The following is a 24,854-nucleotide window of genomic DNA, read 5'->3' as shown; positions in this document are numbered from 1 at the left end:
TGGCTAAGACTTACTAAGCTGTGATAACAAGATAATTAAGTTGTAAAATTGTGGCCACAACTTAGAAAGCTACTGTGTTTTATAACATAGTATTTGGTTGCTGGTTTATTAAAGCAGTACTCCATGGTTGTTCAGGTGCTCCAGTGATTTTAGCACCATTAAGGAGTGTTATTAGATACAGAATTGAAATACAAGTTTTGGTGGTTTTCCAGGTCTTCAAGGTGGTTGTTAGGAGTCTTATTTTCTTTGTAGTTTTTCAGTTTTTGAATTCAATCACTTATTTTTCTTTGACTTTCTCCTTCCTTATACAAACGGACAGATCTCATATCTGATCTCCTCACAAATATTTCCTGAAAAATGAGTAACTTGTACTTAATGGCTGTTTATACTACAAATAAAAGTAATAAATAGTGGACTTTGACTTTTGTACAGTACTGTGGGTGGGCAAAACATAATATTATTATTATTATTGTTGTTTTCTGCAGCCTGCTGGTGCTGGCCTTTAAGTTCTTTCTTAAAACCATTATAAAACTATCATAAAACAGTGTCACAGACATCAGGCAGTGAATTCATAACCATTTCATGTAATAACTTTCTGTGAGGGAGCTTTTAGAGGTGGACGTCTGGTTCCTATCACCACCACTGTGAATAATTCTAGAGAACGGAATGTTTCACATCAAACCACCCTGAATTACTCTGTTTACATCTCAACCATTTAATTCTGGAGAAGTTTTCAAATATGAATGGAATTCCCCTTTAATGCTGTTCTAACAAAATCTTGTTGAATGTATTCAGAGACATACTGCTGGAAGGAGGTTCTGCGGTAGACGCTGCGATCTCTGCACTTCTGTGCACAGCGCTGGTGAACCCTCAGAGCATGGGCCTGGGGGGCGGAGCCATCTTCACCATCATGGACAAGAGTGGTATGTCCAGGGAAACGAGGTGGAAAGGAAACGGGAAGCGACCTACAGCTCTGAGCACTTGCCCTAGTTAGCAAGTTTCCTTTCCACTAAATTCACAACAACCGGAATGTCAGGAAAAAATTATGAACTGAGATGAGTTACAGTAAAGAAGAAAATGTTTTTAATGGGGTGACTCGGTTGGACCAGGTATTTTTGGTGGAGGGGGAAATTACTCAGAGAAAACTAAATGAAACAGTATTTAATAGCATTAATTTGTGCTCTTATTGACTGAATCTCTTTAGTTTCCTACACCAAACCTGCAGCAAGTAACCTGAAGGCAATCTTAGACTCTGAGCTCTGTTTAATCCTGCATGAAAACACAGTCATGAAAGCAGCTTTTTGTCATGTGAGAAATATCAAGTTCAGCATTTTCTGTCTCAGAGCGGCACAGAGAAACTTGTTACTGTGTTTGTTGAGCAGAGTTGATCACTGTAATGATCTTCTTACTGGAGAAAACAGTCTATTCTCTACAACTTGAACAGAACGCAGCAGCATAGATCCACCCAACACAAACACACAAAGCTCATATCACTCTCATTTACACACTGCACTGACCGCCTGGATATTTTAGAGAGATTTTAAAGCTCTGCTACTGGTTTTTAAAGTTCTAAATGACCTTAAAGCTCCTGAGTGTCTGTCTGTTTATGACCTTTGATCTGCAGATACTGACCTTCTGCAAACACCGTCAGTAAAATGCAGAAAATGTGGAGAGACTCTTTCTGCTATTCTGCTTCTAAACTGTGGAGCTCAGTTCACCTTTTATTAGACAGTCAAGCTCGGAGCTCATTTTAATAAACATCTAAAAATGCAGCTCTTTAACTCAGTGCTTTATCAAAACTCTACATCTCTTTGATCTTTATCTCTTTAATTTGACTCTGAACTGTCACTGCTGTGAAAAGCACTCTATAAACAAAATTATTATTATAATATTTTATTATTATTATTAACTGGTTATCACCAGCTGAAACGAAGTGTTCTATGTAGCAGCAATAAGGGTTCTGCTATTGTTATGATGTTAAGCTTGTAACCAAAGAAGAACCCTTTTTGGATGCTATATAGAACCATCTACAGCACATTCTTCATCAATCTGAAGAACCATTTCACCATGCAAAGAACACATTTATCATGCAGAGAGCTCCTTGAGCGTTCATGTTTCTGTATAGAACTATTATCTTTGGAAAAGAACCCAGGACCCAGAAAAGATAAACATGATTCACAGAGTTTAATGAAATGCAAAGTTATAGAGATACATTTTTTAGATGCTTCTTGAAAGTGAGCTGTGAGCTTGACTGTCTAATAAAAGGTGAACTGAGTTTTGAAGCAGAATCACAGAGTCTCTTTGCATTTTCTGTATTTTACACAACGTGATTGCAGAAGGTCAGTATCTGCAGATCTAAGATCACCTGTAGGTACATAAACAGATAGACACTGTGTTGTATGCGGTGCTTTAAGGTCATTTATAGCTTTAAAAAATAGTAGCAGAAATTTAAAGTCTATTCTGAGCAATACAGGTAGCCAGTGCAGTTATTTTAAAATGGGTGATATGAGTGATATGATACTTTTGTCTTTATTAGGATGTGTGCTGCAAAATTTTTAACAAGATTTCTTAGAAAGTCCTGTAAGAAGATCACTACAGTGACCAACTCTGCTTAGAACAAATGCATGAACAAGCTTCTCTGCATCGCTCTGAGACACAAAAGGCTGAATTTTGAAATTTCTCGCATGATAAAAAGTTGCTTCACTCACTGTGTTGACTCAGATAAAACAGAGCTCAGAGTCTAAGATCAGACCCAGATTTCCTATTTCAGGTTTGCTATAAGAAGCTAAAGTTTCTCATTAAGCAGCTTTCTCTTAACCAACAATGTATGTCTGTTTTTTTGTGATATAATTGTAAAAAAAAATGTGACATCCACTGACAAATATCTGACACACAGATTGTTAGTCTGTCTACAGAGGCTTCATCATCAGAAAGAATGGAAATGTATAAATGGGTCATCGGCATAGCTATGAAAATGTAAATTATGTTTCCTACTGACATAACCTAGAGGTAGCATGTACAAAGAGAAAAGCAAAGGCTCTAAGACTGAACCTTGAGGAGCTCCACAAGAAATGTCAAATCTTTTCTGATTAATGATTTTCCATTGATACCATGAACTGCCTATTACCTAAATATTTAAACCATTCTAAAATGTGCCTGAGAGACCAACCCAGCATTCAAGATGCTGGATTAAAACCTTGTGGTCAATTGTGTCAAAAGCTGCACTAAGATTTAATAGAGAATGGAAAACTGAATGAAGCATCTGGATAAGAAACCAGCGAGTAAAAAGCCCATTTCAGCCTAATCAATCACATAAGCCCATTATTTATTCATTTAGTGTTCTGCAGATGTGTTCCCATTATAATTCACCACATTTTTTATCTGCCAAACATTTTACCACCCACAATGAGTGCACAAAATGTATGTGATTTTCTATTCTTTTTTATGACTTGCAGATGGAAGCTCCACTACAGTAGATGTGAAATGTAATAAAGATCAGCCATAACATATGACACCTGTGCAAGTTACTGGAAAGTATATTGAAAGTATAAACAGGTACTCTGGCCAACAAAAGCAAAGAGTCACAACTACTGCAGCAGTAAATCTGAGGAAGAACTGCTGAGGAAGGTGAATGGCTCTGTGGTCAAACAGGCCATTTCAGTCACTGACCTGGACTCTGTGTGACCATTTCCTGTGTCAGTGACCTTTAGCTGGAAATCTTTTGAGCAGGAGCTTTTTTATGTCTCTACATGACACCCCACCCCCCACCCCCCACCCCCCCCCGCCCACTCTAAAAATACTCACAGCTCACGTACTATAATAACCTGACATGTTTTTACAGCACTGAAAAATAGCCACACACATAAAGAGCTGCTGATGTTGATGCAAAAACCAAACATACCCCTTCAACACAAACTTTAATATTCAGTTATTAATTTTCACATGTATTATTCAGTAATGAATTCACATGAATTATTCAATATCTACTATGAATTCTTTAGTACTTACTATGAATTATTCAGTATCTACTATGAATTATTTAGTATCAATTATGAATTATTCCCTATCTAAAAATAATTATTCAGAAACTACTAGAAATGGTTCAGTGTATCCAGACAGTATGTATATTCAGTATATACAGAGTTTAAGCGGTTCAGTTTGACTGACTTACACGTTCAGCTAACAAAATCCTCACTTTCTGTCATTTATTTGTTCAAACAAATCTGAAATCAGACCTGTGTTTGCCTGGAAGTGAACAGGTTTTGTGTCCACTGTGGTATCAGTTGGAGTTTGTCAGGTGAATCTGAGCTCCAGTTTCTGTAATATTAGGACTGCAGTGCTATTTATTCAGCATCTGTGTCATTGTTGTAATAACTTAATACACACTCTCAGGTTTTACAGCAGCACCCAGAGGATACAAATATTCATAATCTGAGACACATACTCAGAGCTCCAGGCCAGTAACCTGCACTCGTATCAGGCCTGGGCACAGACTTATTAATCTCTGATCACATTTCTGAGGAGTTATTGCTGTTTTCATGTAGTTACATGTAAAAAACACTGAGGCTGTTATGGAAGCAAAGTTGGCCCAGTTTATCATTTTAAACACTTTTTTCTTTCAGGGTAGAAAGATTTAAGGATGTTAGATGAAACCTGAGCCTCTCCTTTTTCTAAAAAAAATGCACAATATGTAAGGAAATAGTAAATAAAATGTCTATATCTGTGTCATAGTCATGGCGACCTCTGATTCCTATCACCAGCACTGTAAAGAAATCTGAACCATTTCACACCAAACCAGTCTGAATGATTCTGTTTACATCATAAACACTGAATTATGCAGAAATATTAATGTGGGTGAAATAGGGGTTTAACCAGTATCAGTCATACTGCTCTGCTGCACAATCACTCTCAGCTCAAATTCAAAATTCATTGGAAACATATTGGCTCAGTGCAAGCTGGAGGTAACGCATAGCTGAAAAGTGCTTTCCTGAGAAAAAATGGTCCAGTTCTCATTAGTTCTGATCAACACAAGCGAAAGGTATTAACAGATGTATATATGCCATTTTAAGTTTGAAATTTAAATTCTTATTCCTTTATTGTGACAGCACAATATCTCTTGGCGTGGGACTTATTTTCAGTGCTGTCTTGCTTAATTGAAATGTTTACACTCCTGCACAAAAGATGTTCTAAGACCAAAATATAATGATTGTTACTGATGGTTCTGGCCAGTCAGAGTCCAGATTTAAACCCTATAAAGAACATCATGTTAAACACAAACTTTCTTCATTCTGTTACAGGGACAGAGATGCGTTTGTGTTGTTACAGCTGTATGCTTAAGTACGTTAAGACTTTTGGCCCGTGTTATTGTTTTGGATTGATGCAAGATAACATGGAGCTTAGTTTATAGTCAGGACTGTGTTTCCTGGGAAACAACAGCACCTAACAAGAATCTAGTGTAACCGCTGGAGCTTGCTAATTTATTTTTGATTGAGTCATTTGCATTGCTGTATTTAACAGCACACAGTGTATTTACTGTTAGTAATAACTTTTTTTGACACATCATTAACATACATGTCCTATTTGGGATGCATCTGTACATGCAATTAAATAAGTATTTCAGAGTGATTAAAGTATTGCATACTATTTGCTTTACATTTCTACTTGGCATGTACGGATTGTGAGTTCAGCTTTTCTGTGGAATTCCACACTGACCAGTCTGTCTCAGATCTGCTGCGTATCTTTTTCAGGAAAGGTGAAAGTAATCAGCTCCAGAGAGACGGTTCCAAAGAACTTCACGCAGGACCTCCTGAAGCGCTGTCCCAAAACCTTCCAACTTGCCGCAGGTTGGTCTCTAAACTCCTGGGCAAAAAAATTAGGTAGAGCTCAAAATGGCAAAATATTCATCTTTTAATTGTCTTAAAAATGCATCATTAAACAAACAACTGCAGTAAGTCATTGTGGAGAGATTTTCACATTTCTCTATAGACTCTTACTAGCCAAAACCATCAGTAACAATTATTATATTTTGGGCTTGGCCTATTTCTTTGCCCCGAAATGTAAACTCTTTAAGTGGGAGGGACACTTCATTGTATTAGTCCTATATAGCTGATCTCAAAATGCTCAAATGTTGATAAAATATTTGGTAAAGCATTTGACTCAGTAGCATTAGCATCAGGGTTATGCTGCTCAGGGCTGGAGTGGAACTTGTTTTCCAACCAGGAGGTTCACGATGCAGCCCAGCCCACCAACTCTACACACACACTCACCATTGTGTAAAGAGTCCACCTGTGCTGCCAGTCGCCAGCATGGGGTCGAGGCGGAGCAGTAGAAGAGCTAGTGGTTCTCGATCAAAGAACTCCAATTCCCAGAATCCCCAGTGTTAATTAGCACAGAGCAGACAGACTTGCAGGGCTTAAGCTAAAAGCCCACCTCAATAATAATTCTCTGTTGCACCTTTGTAGAAGGACAAATGATATAGTAGACAGAGGTTTGTATAGGAGAAAAAGACAGAAAAAGAGATGTCAAAAGAAAGGAAGAAAAAAAGAGAAGAGAAATCCAGTTAGAAGCAAAAGAGACCTGAAAGAAAAAGAGAAGAATGCTGAGCTGAATAGTTAGGAGCTTAGCTTTGTGCTGTGGTGAACTCTCAGGAACAAGAAGAAAGCTTTTCCCTTTGTGAACGAGGGAAGATTTTGTGCTTGTAATTTTGCATGTTGTTTCTTGGCTTCTTTTTTGTTTGCCCTTTCCTGCCATTGTTTTCATCCCACCACTTCTTGAAGTGCTTTCTCCACCTCTTCTTATACCTCACTGGTGGCACAGTGGTAAAATGCCGATACACAGAGCAGCGACTCGAATACGGGACAGGCTGATGCTTCAGAGTGTCAGAATAGCACTATCACTTGTCTCACACACACACCCTGTACCCTTATTAGGGCAAAATCCCTGGCTCCAAAGTAAACAAATTAATAAATAAAATAAATCACAACTCTGCACATCTCTGTCCATCACTGACATCATGTAACATATTCCATTTGTAATTATTTCTAAAATTGGTGTATTTTTATTTTAATTACTTATTCTTATCTACGCAGCCCTGCTGTTGACATCCTGTATAATTTAAAAGAAAGTGTGGCCACGACTTAGTAAAATATGAAAACAAGAACCTAATGTGTGGCCACCACTGACTTAGTAAGCATGATGTCATTCCCATGCCTTACTAAGTATATCTAATTAAGCGTACTTAACTTAACACTTAACTTACTAAGTGTACCTTACTAAACTTATCTATTATTTAGTATTTATGTGCTATACTGAGATAACCAAGGAATCCAATAGAGGCCGCTACTCCTGCTGTACCCACCCCAATATCCAATTTACAGTGCTGTGTAACCATCCCACGGCATGCAGGTGTGGGATGAAGCATGCATGAAGAGAAATCCCACAAATGAATGAACAGTAGATCAATCTCTAAATCGTATATAAAATGATAACATTAAAACAGTTTTAAAAAAGTAAATCTAAAGAGCTGTGAAGCTGTCGATCGTGTGAACAACACACAGATTCTCGTATCTTACAGAGACAGCAGAGCTTTCAGTCCATCAGCCACAGCTGCCCTGTAAAACACCCAGAATAACTGCTCGGTGGTTTAATTCCTGCTCGGTCTTTACTGGGAATAAATGGTGTTTGATGAAGTTACTCACAGTGAGCCTGATGACCATGACTGCCATGTTTTTGTAATGTATAATAATGTATTAGTAAAGAGACACATTATTGTCAGATACTGGAGGTCAGTTCACCTTGACGGAACTGTGTGGGCAGCAGCAGTACTGAAAGCATTTCTGTGCAGATCTCTAGTATCTGGCTAGTCATAAAATAAAAACTGATGAACACTTTTCTCTTAAATGTGACACGATTCTGACTTAAAATATGCTACAAATGAATGCTAGCTAAGTAAATTGAGATCCTGACCAGATGTCTCACTGCCCACCTGCTCGGTTGTGTCCTCATCCTCCTGAGGTCTTCTCTGTGCTTTTTTTTTTTTTTTTTTTGCTGCTGTCCATGATTCCCATATGAAATCTATGAAAAAAACCATTGAAAGCTGTAGATGAATTTTCTTTCATTTAGAAGCTGAATGTCAGCACCAGAGCGGAACTACTGTACACTTTAAGGTGGAACGGGAAAATTCGAACAACAAGTTGGTGAATCATAAGCTGTGAAAAAAACTGTGAAAAACTCTAAAAAAAAAAAAAAAAAAAAACTAATGAAAGCTGCTGATTAATTTTCGAATTTCTGGTCCACCTTAAATGGTGCAGCAGTTACATGCAAGCATTCACACAGGTGAAACGGGGAATGATAATGTGAAATTAACTTAAGCTCCAACGACAAGTTGAGCAATCACAGTATGTTCTCAAAAAATGTTATCAAGTCACGTTATCACTTCAGTCAGAGTGTCCCGAGTGCAGCGAGCCATGGTTTCTGGCCGATGTTGTTCTTCTGCAGTGTAATGTGAGTCTTTTCTGTGTAGGATGACAGATATCTGTAAGATAAACAGAAATTTATCACCGTGGAAAGCCTGTTTTACTCGTTCTTTGTTGTTCTGAGAGATGATTCTGACACCTGAGACCTGCAGCCGGTGTGTAAACGTGACATTCTGTTCAAAACCAAAAGGCGGAAATAAAACAAAGAAACACACATGCTTTTCTAAACTATGTGTGGGAGTTGCTTTGTAAACGATATGATTGTGAAACCAGACCACTGGCACTGCTCCAAAAAAAGCCATTAAAGCTATAACAGCGGTTATGCTGAAACGAAGAACAGCACATGTTTATTTATTTTTTTCCGGTCATGAGCACAAAGGCGTTTGTTGTAAAAATGAAAGAACGTCTACAGTTAAATTAAAAACGAATGTGGACTGATTTAAGACCAAACAAATAAATAAAGTCACTTTCTGATGCCAGCATATCAAGCACCCCGGGATAGTGGGATTTTCCCCCACTTTAAAGGTGCGGTGCGTGCGATTTCAGGGGATCTATTGGAAGAGATGGAATACGGTGTACATAACTACGATTTCATTAGTGTATAATCACCTGTAACTGAGTCGTTGGAATGAGCCCTTCAAATCTACATATGAGCAGCTTCTCATCCAACAGAGGCCTCCAGGCATGTTCCTACAGTAGCCCAGACAAGAGAATCCTTGTCGAAATGTTTGACTGCAGCACTTATTTATTGGTAGATCTGCAGAAAAAATCCAGGTGGGATGTTTTAGTTTAAACCCCCTTATCAAAAAGCATTTAAAAAAGGAGTCAGCTTCTTTTTTGTATTTTCCCATTCCACCTTAAATGGTACAGTACTTGTCAAGTACCAGAATATAACTGCAGAACAGTTTAAGGTGGAACGGGAAAATTCTAACAAGAAGCTGAAAATGTCCTTATCAGAAAATGTTACCATCATTAAAAGAATAATTAGGATATTCTGAGGGCCTAAATCAGCTCATCAGAGGAAAGTAGTGATATTAAGCTAAGTCTGAACTGAATTAACATTAATAACACATTAAAAAGTATGTGTTTCTCGTATCTTACAGGGACACTGATGCTTGGTAGGATAAATTATTAGAACCCAGTGTGGGCTAAATTTTTGTGTTGTGAGTAGTTTGAGAATCCAAATTTTGACAAATGGAGTATCAAACTTTATTTCACACAAGAAAAAAATGAAAGGAGGGTGAAGTCTCGCCATCAAAGAAGCAACATGTAGAAGTGATACGATATTGAGGCAACAGCAGAGAAAAGTACGGCCACCCTAGGCTTTTGGAAAGGGGGGGTAACATCTGCTCACTGTTAGAAGTTACACACAGCTCCTTTAAAGCAGCACTGTGTAATATGTTTTCTTAAAACCAAAAGAAGAATCATTACTGAGTGAGGAGAATAAACAACACATTGAAATACAGTGAGCGTCTGCTGCGGCGAGTCACCCTCTAAAGCCTGAAATAATCATTAAAAAGTCAGAGGCATCGAGTTCTTGACTCCACATTCTACGTCTTTATGCATTAACATCACACAAGTCAAAAAGAAGGTCCAGCATGATGTTTAGGTTTCAAATGATCTCAAAGTCAACATTATACCGGTGAAGATATGAAGACAATCGTAGATAATTCACTTACATCCTCAGAAGATGCATCCTTCAAAAAGTTTAGAGTTGTCTTTGACTTCTCTTTTAAGACACTCTTGAAAGATAGATTCATCCACTTGTGGGGGTCCAAAACACAACCAACTATAAAAGAAATTTATAGTTGCGTGCAATTCCATATGTCCACCAGAGAGGGCGCCAGGTCCCAAAAACTTACATGGTGCTACTTTAATTCACAGCTGGCTGCAGAGGACAAGATTAGACAGAAGTCATTAGAATTTTCACTGTGAACACAAAAAATGCTGCATCTTTGTAGATGTGCAGCCAAGAAATGGCACAAAACAAAGAGACATGAAAGAAAAGAGATGGATCAGCTCAAGTGGATGAATAATATATTTTATTTATTTCAGTTCTACCTGCCTGCAACTGAAATAAAGAAAATACATTCTTCATCCACTTAAGCTGATCCCTCTCTTTTCTTTCATGTCTCTTTGTTTTGTACCATTTCTTGGCTGCAAATCTGCAAAAGTGTGTTTTTTTGTGTGTTCTCAAGCTGAGTGCCATTAAGACAATGAGTCTGGAGCATTCTGGTAGTTGGAGTTTCTAGCTGCTCTGGACGAGCGCTGCTCTTGCTCTCTGCTGATAGTAGGTGGTGCGGAACAACTCCTTATAATTGCTGCATTAAATTTAGCCCAGAGAGAAACAACAGACATCAGTAGTAGGTAACATAGGTAACAACACAAAGACCAGTGTAAAGTCTTTATAATAAACAGACACATGTTAATCTGTTATAACCTTACTAGCCCAGCTGCATTATAACTTCACCTTAACTTATACCTTTTAGCTTATGAAGATACCAAATGTGATAAATTCACTAAATGATGTTTTTATTCCATTGAATCTGTATTAGTGTAAAATGAACTCAGTGGTATGGCTGCGCTTTGTACTTTCTGCCACGCGATGTGATGCTGCGCTACATGTCCAGTAGTAGCCTGTAACAAGCAACCCAAAAACCAAATAATTGGTGCCTTTTTTACTGAACTATCCCTTCAGTGCTCTCGTTGTTTTTTCTCTCCTGCAGGCCAGGAGTGGATTGGCGTTCCAGGGGAGTTGCGTGGTTATGCTATTGCTCACAATATGTATGGAAAGCTGCCATGGCCTCGACTGTTTGAGCCAATTATTAAACTGGCCCGAGATGGCTTCCCCATGCCAGCGTACCTTGCAAAATTCCTACAGCATAAATTCATCAAACCTGTGGTGGAAAAATTCCTATGGTACAGCAACACATTCATTGAGTTTTATAGCATGCATTTAAACTCAGAGGGTCTGTAACTCCACAGATAAGCTACTCACTCTTAGAACTACAAAACTTACACATACACTTCATAGTTTTACTGAGTAATTTAGATCAGTTGTTGAATAACTGTAAAAACTGAATCGAGATACTTAATACTAATTCTTAGTAATAGTAATGGCAGTGACTGAATAATGAATCAATTATTCAATGTTGAATAATTCATAGTTGCTACTAAATAATTAATAGCAGTTACTGAATAAGGCATTGATGTTACTGAATAATTCATACTAGATATTGATGAATTTGTAGTAGATATTGAATAATTCATATTAAATACTGAATAATAGTGGAAACTGAATAATTTATAGTGGATATGGAATAATTTGTAGTAAATACTGAACAATTAATAGCAGTCAATGAATAATGCATACACATTACTGAATACTTTACTACTACTACCAAATAATTCATAATATCTGCTGAATTATTCCTAGTAAATACTGAAACTTTACAGAGTACAGTAATTGATAGTTATTACTGAATAATTCATAGTAGTTTTATTGTGGTGGACTGAAATAGTTAAATATTTAGTGGATGATAAGCCTAAAATAATAACAAGAAGTATTAATGACAGTGTGGACTGTATAAATGAGGTTTATCATCCTGGGGTTTCTGTCTCTCATCTTTAGTCAAGTGTTCTGTCACAAGAATAAAACGGCTCTTGATGTTGGAGACACACTCAAGTACCCCAAACTCGCTGACACCCTGGAAATCATTGCCAAACAGGGGCCTGAAGCCTTCTACACCGGCCAAGTCGCACAGGATCTGGTCCAGGATGTGCAGGAAGCAGGTAAAGCAGGTGTAAAAATAAGTTTGAGTCGCTGTGCCTATTTTTGGGTGTATAAAAAGTGGCTGGGCACTACTAGATCTACTAGTGTACTGTGTGTGTGAATATTGAGATACATATCACATATTGTGAAAATGTCTTTTAAGTATCATGATTAAGTTTCATTACCGATAGATGGTGTTTATGTACATGGAGACACATCTGATGTTGTTTTTCTGTAAATAAACCTGATTAAGCTTTAATATGGTCAGTTATTATAAACCAAGAAAGAAAATATGAATATTTGGATTAAAAGCAGTTTGAAAAGTGAGGTGTTATCACTGTCCCTGCAGCATGAAGCAGCATCAGAATGGTTCCAAATTATGTTTCACAGGCGGAAAATTGTCTTTGGAGGATTTGGAGTCCTTTAAGGTCAGAGTGGACGAAGCGCATACGGTCTCGCTCGGAGAATACGAGATGCACATTCCTCCTCTGCCAGCAGGGGGCGCTATGATCAGCCTTATTCTCAACATCATGCACGGTTGGTCCCTTAGCTCTGGAGAAATATCTGAATAGCAGTGATATGCTTTAATCTAGAAGGTGTTGATTTAACTGTACTGATTTTGGAATCATATGATTGATTAAAATCAAGTGTGATCTATTTGTGTGAATTTTTAACCAAGGGCTCTTTTCAAACGTGAATGTTGTTTTTGTTTACTAAATTCCACACTGTGCTGTTATCAGCAACATTTACATAGATGATGAATCACACCAAAATAATCAATCTAAGTCATATTTCAATGAACTTCCTAAATTCCTTTGGGAAGAATCAAATAAGATATTTGTGAGATCAGAACATTACAGGTTCAAAGATTCATTTAGAAGCAAATCACTGAAATGATTCAAAACAAATGTTTTCAAACCACTTTTAGAGTCAATCTGAATCCAAACTGACCTGTTTTACCTTTTTAGTTCATGTTCCTTATCATCTTAAGCACTTTTTTTTCAAGGGTGCCATAGACGGCATTTATGTGTATTAAATTGTTCTCAGATTTACAGGTTTACAAAGAAGTTGTTGGGGTGAAAAATGTCCAGAAGTGGTTTTAAAAGCCCATATACAACCCTATGTACATAAAATGATTCTTTACTAAAGAAATTGGGTCTGTAGAGAACCCTGAACATTCAAAGAACCCTTTGCATGATTAAATGGTTCTTTGCATAATGGAAAGGTGCTTTAGATTGATGGAGAACATATTTGTGGATGGTTCTATCTAACACCAAAAAGGGTTCAATGTCAAGCTTGTATCAATAAAAGAATCCTTTGTGGTGCTATATAGAACCATCTACAGCACACTTTGCATCAATCTGAAAAACCACTTCATCATGCAAAGAACCATTTTTTTAATGCAAAAGGTTCTTTAAGTGTTCACGGTTCTATACAGAACCATTTTCTTTGCTAAAGAACCCTTGAAAAACCGTCATGTTTAAGTGTGTATTGCCATGTTCGGGCTGTACAGAAGATTATATTATGCCTAAATAATGATTTGCTTTGTAGTATATTGTTACATTTAGAACAGTTTAAACATTCTGAAGCTGATAAAGCTCATATTTCTGTAAAGAATCCTGACTCTGAGCTTTGTGTGATGTCCAGGCTTTGGCCTTTCGCCAGCATCCCTTCAGGGTAACCAGACAGCCCTGACCCTCCATCGCTACATAGAGGCAGCCAAGTTTGCAAATGGACAAAGGAGGAACATAAAGGACCCTTGGTATAGCCATCAGAATGTAAGAACAATCTCAGAACCCTATTAGTATTCCTCTGCAGTATGTTTGTTGTAACTAGAGCCGCTCTGTGACTCAGATCAGGATTTATTTCTGTTCTGTTTAGTTTGAGGACTCATCTGAAACTAAGCTCTCATGGCAGGTCTGCTTTCTGATGCTAAATCGTTGCTCAGGAAACTGTGTACGTGCTGATACTGTCGCTTGGAAAGAAGAATTTTGGCACCTAAATGTTCTCTCACTCATGAGAGAACCACAAATCAAACTCTTAATCAACCTATTAACCTTTATTTCAACGCAGAAGTGCATTGAGGGTCACTCATTTAGTGTAGCTGAGAAAATGAAACAAATTTTAAATGAAATGTTTCAACAAAAACAATTGAAAATCAGCCAGACAAGAAGATAAACAAGTTTTTTTTTAAGTCTTTTTATCTTTTTTATAAAGGATAAACAGTTAAAATGGAAACAGGCATAAAATATCAATAAAATATACAATGAAAACATTTCAGATGTGAACTTATTAATGTGTAATATTTTTTCATACATTTTTTTGTATTTAATTTTTTAATTTTTTTTTTTTTATTTAATGTATTTTAAAATATATATGGTTAATATAGCAGTATATTCTGAAATCCATTTTAGTGATTGAATTGTATTTCAGCATCAACTGCAATGCATTTTAAATGTATAAACTTAAAATGTATAAACTCCTTTTTTCAAGACAAAATGGTTCTATATTGAACCATTAAAAGGGTTAAATGGTCCTCTACATGGTGAAATGGTTCTTCAGATAGAGTAAGAATGTGCTGTAGATGGTTCTATACAGAACCTTTTTGAAAAGGGGTTCTGCTATTGCTACAAGCTCATATTGCAACAATAATTTAACCCTTTTTGGTTCTACACAGAGCCATTTTCTTTAGTGAAGAACCATATTTTTGGGGGTGTATTTAAAATGTATTTTATTCCATATAGGGATTTATGTGTGCACTTAGCATCATGCTAATTGCTGGGTATAAGCTTCCATTACTTGTTGCTCCAGTGCTAAAACTAAAGAAGCAAACTTCAGACACCACACAACACGTCTTGGCTAATCGACTAAATTTTATTTTTTATTTTTTTGCCAAATGATCGCTTTCAGCTCTTCTGGAAGCTGTGAAAGTTTCCTGTCCTGAGTTTTATCTCAGTTACAGTAAACGGCCATGAACTCAACAAACAGGATAAAGCTCTGAGAGGATAACAGGAAAGTGGTGTAATGTGTGAGATTAGTCACAATCTTCTATCAGACTGAATAAACCTGCTGCTCAGACTTCCTGCTGGGATGTTGCTTCTCTTAGGTGGACTACATGATGGAGTCCAGCTTTGCTGAAAAGGTCAGGGCAATGATCAGTGATCACTCCACACACTCAACCTCCTTCTACAACATCACACCGTTCTCAGACCGCTTCGGGACCACACACGTCTCCGTCCTTGCAGCTGACGGCTCTGCGGTGTCTGTCACTAGCACCATCAACCACATGTGGGTGTCCATTATAAATCACATAATTCATACTGGAGATATTACTGGGGTTTTATTGCTCCTGCTTTGCTGCCTGATGTTTTCTGATTTCTTGCATTCTTTCCAAATCAAAGGTTGGATTCATCAAAGGGCTTCTTAAATGTGTATTTTTTCATACTTTTATTATTAGGAAAATACTTACAAAAAATTGTTATTCTTCAAATAATCTCTTTTGGAAGGAGAAGTCCAAAGATTTTGACATTTGACAGAAACAAAGTCAATGGTTCACTGTAGAAAAAGTTACAAATTCAGATTTCTTTAAAGTAGTGGTGATAGGAACCAGGGGTTACGATATCTAGAACATGAAAATAGACTTTAGTAGATTTTATTTACGATCCGAAACCATCAGTGACTCATATGTGTCTTCTGAGTTTTATGTGGAATGTTGATGATGGGAAAATAGTGGAAAATCTCAAATAATATCTTTTCTTTGGTTACAATTTGGCCTAAAAGTCCTTGCATATTATGTATCCCGCCCCCATAAATGGATTAAAATAAATGAATTAACAAGATGTTTTGAGCCAGAACTTTCTGTAATCTACCACAGAATAATGTCTCAGACATCAGGCAGTGAATTCATAACCAATTCATGTAATACCTTTCTGTGAGGGAGCTTTTAGAGGTGGACGTCTGGTTCCTATCACCACCACTGTGAACAATTCTGACTTGGTAAGTTTCTCTAGAACAGAGAATTTCACACCAAACCACTCTGAACTACTCTGTTTACATCTTAACCACTTATTTATGCAGAATTTTGAAAAATCCGTGGGAGCCCCTTTAAGAATTCTCTTATTTTTTAATTCTTAAAACAAGTGCTATTCCTTAAAACATTCAGTTCTTGTGTTTTCTTAACTTAACAAGAACCTTACACTGGTCTCAGGCTGTGAGAGAGATCTGCACATCATTAATCTAACATAGACGTTTTCTTAGGAAACTTTCTCAAGAACACATTTAAGAGCAAACTTAGGAAGATATTAGAGAATGAGGCCCAGTGTTCTTCATCAGTCATATTTTCAGGTTTCAAGTGTTATTCTTGACAATATGTTTATTTGTTTGTTTGTGTTTCTTGTCTCTGTATGCAGTTTCGGATCATTTGTGTACTCTCCTAGAACAGGCATCATCCTGAATAATGAGCTGGCAGATTTCTGTGACAGGGCTGATTCCATATCAGCAGGTGAGAACCGTTGCATCTGTGCTCACTTTTACCCATCAGTGCCTGTGATAAAGGTTCTGGCTGATGCCGCTCTCTGGCCTCTTGTCCACCGCAGGGCCAGATGGTTCTGAGCGCAGAGGGAAACCATTTCAGTGACATTTCCACATGTACATGGTTCGATATGGAATGTTTAAAAACAGTCAGAACAGCCAGAGAGCTTGCACAGAGAAGAATTACCACTCTGTAATGTCTCTCAGGTTTCTCAAACACTAGAGGGCACTCCTGAGTGAGTCCAAAGTCAATGAGTTAAGATGGAAAATCAGTTTATAAATGCTAGCAAATAGAAAAAACTGTAACACTGCTGTTATTTTTAAACGCTTTTAAACTTTTATAAAAAAAGTTGTAGGAGTTTTAAACAATGCCTCATGTACTTACATCAGTGAATGAGAACAGACAATGAGCTGCTCTGCTCGCCAACCAATCAGCAATCAGTATCAGTAATCTTAGAATCCTGCTATCCAAAACCTGATTCCTGTAGAACAAAGGAAAAAACAAAGGTAAGTTTTCTTTGCTTTTTTAGTGGAATACCTACTTCTGTTTTTGTAAAATTAAAGGAAAGCAAGGGATCAGAAATTTTCCTTTTTTAGCTGTTTAGCTCCATTCACCCCCATTCATTGAGGACTCGCTCTCTGCTGTCTTGTAGTCATGTTTTTGATATAACAAGGGAAATAGGAAAAGGCCAGACTCCTTAGCCCTGTTTTTTTGGGGGGTTTTTTCACTGTGGTTAGCTAACTGTACTTGGGGCCACAGAACTGTTCAGTGGGATGATGGAACAACACAGCTATTCGCTGATTGGTTCTATGTTTATGTCGGTATTGTTCCACCACATCCTGTTGCATTATTTCAAACTTTTAAAAAAATCAATTATGTTCAGTTCACTCACACAAAAGGGAAATAAATGAAAGCAGTGCACGAATGTAAACCCACCAGTCAATAAACGTCAAAGCTTCAGTCTAACACCCATTTCTAGATGTTAGCTAAGCGATAATAACCAGGAGAGAGTAACCGGTTAGCATTAGCTTAGCCAGCATGCTGCCAACTCTGCTCACCATAGAAGAGGTTTGATTCTGACTAACAGTTTTACTGACGGACGTTTAGAGGATAATGACAAACATCTGAAGAAGCAAAGTCAAGCGGCTGGTGTTAGAGGGACAGAAAGCCGCAAATCAAAACTCTTCTGTGACGTCTAGAGTTGGAGCCGCTAAGCTAAGCTAATACTAACAGGCTCAACACAGAGTCTACACAACACTAAACCTGCTGAAAAAAAAAATTCAACTAACTAATGCTCTGCTATCACGAGTGTAGATGATCAATCAAAAGCACATTTGACTGATTGATTTTGGGTGATTCAGAAAGCCATTTAGAGTATAAAGAATCTGAGAGCAGCTGAGAGAGACTGGAGCTGGAGTAACAGACAGAATCAAACGTGTTTTGTGGTGGGTGGCGTGTGCGGAGCTATTACACTGTTAGTAGATAGCTGCACATTTGCATTGTTTTCTTGGGGATTTCCTCGTTCTGAGTTAGCGGTACAACAAATGGAAAAAGAAAACCTCACAAGAGCAGCATGAAATGGCCCAGCACAACCCTGAGAACCATTTGGCTCGACAGTGTAAAAACGGCCTCTGCGTTACTGTTACAGAGATAATTTGACTAAACTCTCCAGCCTTACTTCAAATATAGCCCACCAGACGAGACACACTTGGTATCTGAAGCTATGCTCTTAAAAAGATGGTTCTTCCAGGGTTTTGCAGTAAAGAAAACAGTCCTATATAGAACCACCTTTTCTATAGGACTAGAGTTACGCTTTAATAATGAACCTGCTGTTTTTGTAGGGGAGCAGCCTCCGTCCTCCATGGCCCCCACCATCCTGCAGTCCAAGGATCGAAAGAAGATACTGGTTATTGGTGGATCTGGGGGGAGCATGATCACCACTGCCATTGCACAGGTTAGCGCCACCTACAGGACATTCACTCTAACACGCTTAACACAGTTAGTTCTAGCATACATATACATGTTTACATATTGAAGCCACATCTCAGTAAGATAATAACAAAAATGCTTAATAGAACACAGATGAAGCTAATCCTGTTCACCAGCTTCTTCAGATTTTCGCTTTTTATAACAAACTTTATTAAGGAATATTATTTCAATACAAACACATTTTCAGATACAAAATACAAAATCCACATTCATCAACATTCCTACAGTATTAGTTACATTAGAAACACGCAACACTGATTAAAAATCCAGCAGAGTCCAGGGGAACTGTCTCTTTCCTCGAGTATCTATTGTCCTCAGTCTTTTGATCTCACACAGTATTTGTTTATAAACAGTTTCTGCAGGTATTTCGCACTGCTCTACAACCATTTTACAGCACGTCTTCCAGATCTTACAATTAACAACACAAACGATGAACCAATAAAACTCTAACACACTTTTGGAAAAAGTTTCATTAAAAATCCCGAACATTAATGTTAAAATTGTAATGTCCAACTTCAGCCCAATATGCCGTAATTTTCTCCAGATGTCTGTTGTTCTCGGACAGTGAATGAAAAGATGTTCAATCGTCTCGTCTTCACTACAGTCAGTCATCGGACACGTTTCAGTTGTGACGTAACAGCTCCATTTCACTACACATCTGACGGGTAGCCGGCCAACGGTCACCAGCCACATCACATCTCTGACGTTCTCAGAGAGGAATGTGGATGAGATGTTTTTCACACAAGCTCGTCCTTCGGTGGGAGTTAAATACTTATATTGGAACATTTCTCCATAATCTCTGTCCTGTATCTTATAGATCGATTTATTTGGGGAATTCCTCCAATCAATATTTAATTGTTCATATTTTGATATAAAATCACTATAAACTAATTTGAAAGATGGGATGTTTTGTCTCGCCCTGCCTTTTTTTTTCTCCCAAGAAGTTTTATTCCCTATCCACTCTGAGTTTCTGCTCATAGCCTGAGCTACATACATCTTCAGATTTTCCTGTTCCACCCTAAATGGAGCAGCATTTACAGCTGCACTATTCAACTCTCATTACTTTTTTTCCTTTTGTGACCTGAAGACGAGGCTAAACAACTAAATAGAGATCAATTCGACCCTTAATCGTCAAGTTCAGGACGAGATGGAAATCCACAATGCTTTTGGTGATGACTGAATGACAAGGAGAATGAAAATAAAATCATTAAGTGTGTTGTTATTGTTCAGATGTGATCCTCCTGCTGATAATCCTGACATATACATCCACATGACAGTGTTGTGATTGGGCTGTTTGAGGAGTTGCAGAGATCCTTTAGTCCAAATGAACCGGCCAGTCAAATGTTATTATTACTGGCCCTCCTCTGATAAAACTAATCCTCTCTAATATAAATGAAGTGTATAAAGTGGTTCTATTATGATTGTAGCACTTTATCTATAGAGCGATGGTATGATTTGTATATTGTGTATTTACATGTATGTTTAATATTTATTGTTCACTGTTCAAAATGTGTTTTCAAAAGTGCAAGAAGATAATAACGTGTCTGAAAGCTGTAGATCATGATGAAGCTCTAATCAAATTAAACTCACAGAATGAATATATTATAAAATGAATATCCTGAATGCTGTTTTCAGAACTGGTGATCAAATCTCTGTACACTCCTAAAAAGAGGAGTCATCAAGGGTTCTTTAGTGAAGACAATGATTCTATACAAAAGCACAAACAGCCTTAACACGATTAAATGGTTCTCCAGATTGATGAAAATATATAGCACCAAAAAATAGTCTTATAATGTTGTCAGGCCTGTAACAATAGCAGAACCCGTTTTGATGCTATATAGAACCATATAAAACACATTCTCTGGAGAACCATTTCACCATGTGAAGAACCACGCAAGCATGCACATGGTTCTTTAATGTAAAAAAAAAGTGTTTCACAAATGAGTCCTCACATCTAGAACCATGTAAAGAGAGCCCGAAGCTCATATTAAACAGTGCTTTCTGATTTCCTTGTAATAAATTGGATAATTCAACCCGCCACTGAAAGGCGCCAGAGTGCCATGACCAGATTCTTATCACTGTTGTATAGAAATATACTTATCAGCCTCTAGTGTGAGAAAAGGTCATTGTTAATAGGTGGCAAAAATACAAAATTATTTACAAAAAATTGCATATTTTATCATATTTTATCAGTATTTCTTTTTTGACACTTAAATGTTTATTGAGAAAAACAGGGGAAATAAGGTTTGAATACAAACTTCTTATTAAAGGAGTCTGTTTAAAGGTGTAGTATTGTGCAATGCATTCATCTTTAAATACTTTCCTTTGATAAGAGTTTTGTAACCACAGACAACCCTTTTGGCCTCTTTTTGATGTTTTCCCTTAATGTGAATTACTTATGTATATTTTGAGAAAGTCTCAATAAACATTTAAGTGTCAGAAAAAGAAATACTGATAAACACAGTGCAGGCCAAAAGTGAAAAAGCCAGCAGTGATTGTTTTTCTAAAGTGTAATTAAGCACTAAGCCACAAGAGGATGTGCACTACATCAATTTCATCACAGGGAGGGTGTTGTTAGGCATGATGCATAGTTAAATCCCCTTCCGTGTGATAAATTCACTATATTTCATGCCAGGGTTCAATCCCTGCTTGGGCAAACACCCTACACTATACCAATAAGAGTCCTTGGGCAAGACTCCTAACACTACCTTTGCCTTCCTGTGTAAAAAAAAAAGATCAAATTGTAATTTGCTCTGGATAAGTGCGTCATGTAAATGCAACCATGAACTGCTGAATGAGGAGAAAAATATTCACAACAAAACATATTTACAACAAAAACATTTTGTCAACTTCTTAACTTTTTGTTGTACAACAATAAAATCACAACACAGCACTGTTTGAATGCAAAAACCTTCACTTTGTAGGTACTTTTTGGTCACCAAATTACCACCACGAGTCTAATTTAGCACCAGTTCAGCGGTGACCCCTCTTCTCACAATGGGGCAGAATGTCAAATGGCTCCCTGCTCCCTACAAAGTTCCTTGGGATTCAGACACATTAATAGTCAACAAGTAGAACATTGTTTAGCTATAGAGGCTAGAATTTCTAAACTTCTCTAGAGCACTATTTAGGTAGTGCTGAGCCATTTGAGACGGTAGCTGAGCCTGGGTTTGACACGACCTCTGACTGAAACACGGACATTTGAAGTAAGACATTCAAGTGACATAGCAAAAACTCTCTGAACTTTATGTTCTCTTTCTCTTTTTATTTCTCTTTCAGTCAGTAATGAACCACCTGTGGCTTGGGAAGAGTCTGAAAGATGCCATCAGTGAAAAGGTGGTGTTTGTAGACGGCCAGAACTCGGTGAATTTTGAGCCTGGATTCCAGCAGGTACCAGTTCTGCCTTTTACACTCCACACACAGTCTAACATCACTGACACAGCTGGAACTCAGTGTTGATAGAACACACTGTCCTCTCATCAAATAATTTATTTTCTCTTCTTTTTTGGCTTTATGCTTCTGAATATTTTTTGCCTCATTATATTTACTGTATCAGTAATCAGCCAGTAAGGAGGCATGTACTCACAAGTCATTACTACAGACTCTGTGCAAACTGTGCAAATCAGCTTAGTGCAATCAGTGAAAATGGATGCAGCATAATAATAATGATAATCACTGTTACATAAAGCACTTATTTATATGTAATATGCATTTAGTTACATTTGAATGTGCATTGCTTTTAATATACCATTTTTGGCAAAAATTGAACTCTGTCTGAGCTCAGCAGCTGCTCTTTAGAATGTGTGAAAATTTCATGATGAATGGACCAATAGAAATGCCTACTACTTTAAATAAAAATACTTTAAATAAAATCTGTTTACAACCCAAATTCCAGTGAAGTTGGGACATTGTGTAAAACATAAATAAAAACAGAATACAATGATTTGCAAATCCTTTTCATCATATATTCAATTGAATACACTACAAAGACAAGATATTTAATGTTCTAACGGATAAACTTTATTGGTTTTTGCAAATATTCACTCATTTTGAATTTGATGCCTGCAACATGTTCAATGAAGTTTGGACACTGGCAACAAAAGACTGGAAAAGTTGAGGAATGCTCAAAAAACACCTGTTTGGAACATTCCACAGATGAACAGGTTAATTAGAAACAGATGAGTGTCATGATTGGGTATAAAGGGAGCATCCCTGAAAGTGAGCATCCACTTTGTGAACAACTGCATGAGCAAGTAGTCCAACAGTTTAAGAACAACGTTTCTCAATGTGCAATTGCAAGGAATTTATGGTTTTCATCATCTACAGTCCATAATATCATCAAAAGATTCAGAGAATCTGGAGAAATCTCGACCAACATTGAATGCCCGTGACCTTCAATTCCTCAGGCAGCACTGCATTAAAAACAAATATCATTCTGCAACGGACACTTCAGAAAACCACTGTCAGTGAACACAGGTCATCGCTCCATCTACAAGTGCAAGTTAAAACTCTGCCATGCAAAGCGGAAGCCAGATATCAACACCACCCAGAAACGCTGCCGGCTTCTCTGGGCCCGAGCTCATCTGAGATGGACTGACACAAAGTGGAAAAGTGTCCTGTGGTCTGACGAGTCCACATTTCAAATTGTTTTTGGAAATCATGGACATCGTGTCCTCCGGGCCAAAGAGGAAAAGGACTGTCTGGATTGTTATCAGCGCAAAGTTCAAAAGCCAGCATCTCTGATGGTGTGGGGGTGTGTTAGTGCCCATGGCATGGGTAACTTGCACATCTGTGAAGGCCCCATTAATGCTGAAAGGTACATACAGGTTTTGGAGCAACATATGCTGCCATCCAAGCAACGTCTTTTTCAGGGACGTCCCTGCTTATTTCAGCAAGACAATGCCAAGCCACATTCTGCACGTGTTACAGCAGTGTGGCTTCGTAGTAAAAGAGTGTGGGTACTAGACTGGCCTGCCTGCAGTCCAGACCTGTCTCCCATTGAAAATGTGTGGCGCATTATGATGTGCACAATATGACAACGGAGACCCCGGACAGTTGAGGAACTGAAGCTGTACATCAAGCAATAATGTGAAAGAATTCCACCTACAAAGCTTCAACAATTAGTGTCCTCAGTTCCCAAACACTTATTGAGTGTTGTTAAAAGGAAAGGTGATGTAACACAGTGGTAAACATGCCCCTGTCCCAACTTCTTTGGAACGTGTTGCAGGCATCAAATTAAAAAAGAGTGAATATTTGCAAAAAAACAATAAAGTTTATCCGTTTGAACATTAAATATCTCATCTTTGTAGTGTATTCAATTGAATATAGGTTGAGAAGAATTTGCAAATCATGGTATTCTGTTTTTATTTATGTTTTACACAACGTCCCAACAATTGGAATTGGGGTTGTACATTAACTGACAGTGAAAGTAGAGAATATCCTTGTGTTTTTTTTAGACCGCAATGGTACAGCAATGGAAATTTTTTCAAATGCCAATTACAGCTAATTAAACTGTGTGTCATTTAAGCAGAATTCAAATGCAAAATGTGCATTAGCATTTGCATTTCTGAGTATAAAGGCTGTTAAAGTTAATCCAGAGTTATGAGGCTATGAAGAGGGGCTGAGACACACATCATCTGCCTCTCACTGTGTGAAACTGGAAAAAATGGATTTGTGTGTATATCTACATTCTGTGTAGAACTGACAGTCAGGAAATCACTAAGCACTGACCATCCTCCCAGAAACCCTTCATTCTTCAGTCCGCGTCAGCGACATGTGTGAAATGGTGTGCAGAGAGTTTACAGTTGCTGAAGTTGTTGCAGTGGTTTTGGAAAGTATTGATGAAGAACAATGGAGCACTTTGATATGAAACATATGAGTATCATGTTATATGCAAGTGCACAAATGCTTTTCCACATTGACTTTAACAGCCATCATAAACACGCTACACGTGTTGCATTTGAATTTGAGTCTTATGTTCTCACATGGGAAATGCAATTGTGAATACACAGTTTAAATAGTGTTTTGTATTTGAAATGCAAAAACAAAGTCCAGGAAATGCTACCATAATACTAACCAATCTAAATAT

The 24,854-nt window shown here is 37.6% G+C and overlaps 1 protein-coding gene and 1 long non-coding RNA gene across 3 annotated transcripts in view; one reads left to right on the top strand and one right to left on the bottom strand.

The window, feature by feature from the left end:
* The window catches only part of ggt5b (gamma-glutamyltransferase 5b), a 45,852-nt gene that overhangs the window by 20,573 nt on the left and 425 nt on the right, over positions 1–24,854 (top strand). Inside the window, exons 2-11 of one of the 2 annotated variants that reach the window (XM_017693612.1) lie at positions 796–923; positions 5,748–5,843; positions 11,201–11,393; positions 12,106–12,266; positions 12,637–12,783; positions 13,894–14,024; positions 15,353–15,534; positions 16,656–16,747; positions 18,619–18,731; positions 22,046–22,156. In XM_017693612.1, coding sequence (XP_017549101.1) covers positions 796–923; positions 5,748–5,843; positions 11,201–11,393; positions 12,106–12,266; positions 12,637–12,783; positions 13,894–14,024; positions 15,353–15,534; positions 16,656–16,747; positions 18,619–18,731; positions 22,046–22,156 — 1,354 coding nt within the window. Of the gene's footprint in view, positions 1–795; positions 990–5,747; positions 5,844–11,200; positions 11,394–12,105; positions 12,267–12,636; positions 12,784–13,893; positions 14,025–15,352; positions 15,535–16,655; positions 16,748–18,618; positions 18,732–22,045; positions 22,157–24,854 lie in introns of both variants that reach the window. The other variant, XM_017693611.1, reaches the window with a different exon arrangement.
* On the bottom strand, positions 16,313–18,689 carry LOC108425163. Its single transcript, XR_001857685.2, has 3 exons — positions 18,604–18,689; positions 17,162–17,258; positions 16,313–16,853 (listed from the first exon to the last, which is right to left on the bottom strand). It is a non-coding gene; the product is annotated as an uncharacterized LOC108425163 (long non-coding RNA).

This window comes from Pygocentrus nattereri, chromosome 18 (genome assembly GCF_015220715.1).
Source record: "Pygocentrus nattereri isolate fPygNat1 chromosome 18, fPygNat1.pri, whole genome shotgun sequence".
Lineage (NCBI taxonomy): Eukaryota > Metazoa > Chordata > Actinopteri > Characiformes > Serrasalmidae > Pygocentrus > Pygocentrus nattereri.
The sequence above is the reverse complement of the archived record's forward strand: the minus strand, read 5'-3'. Positions and strand labels throughout refer to the sequence as shown.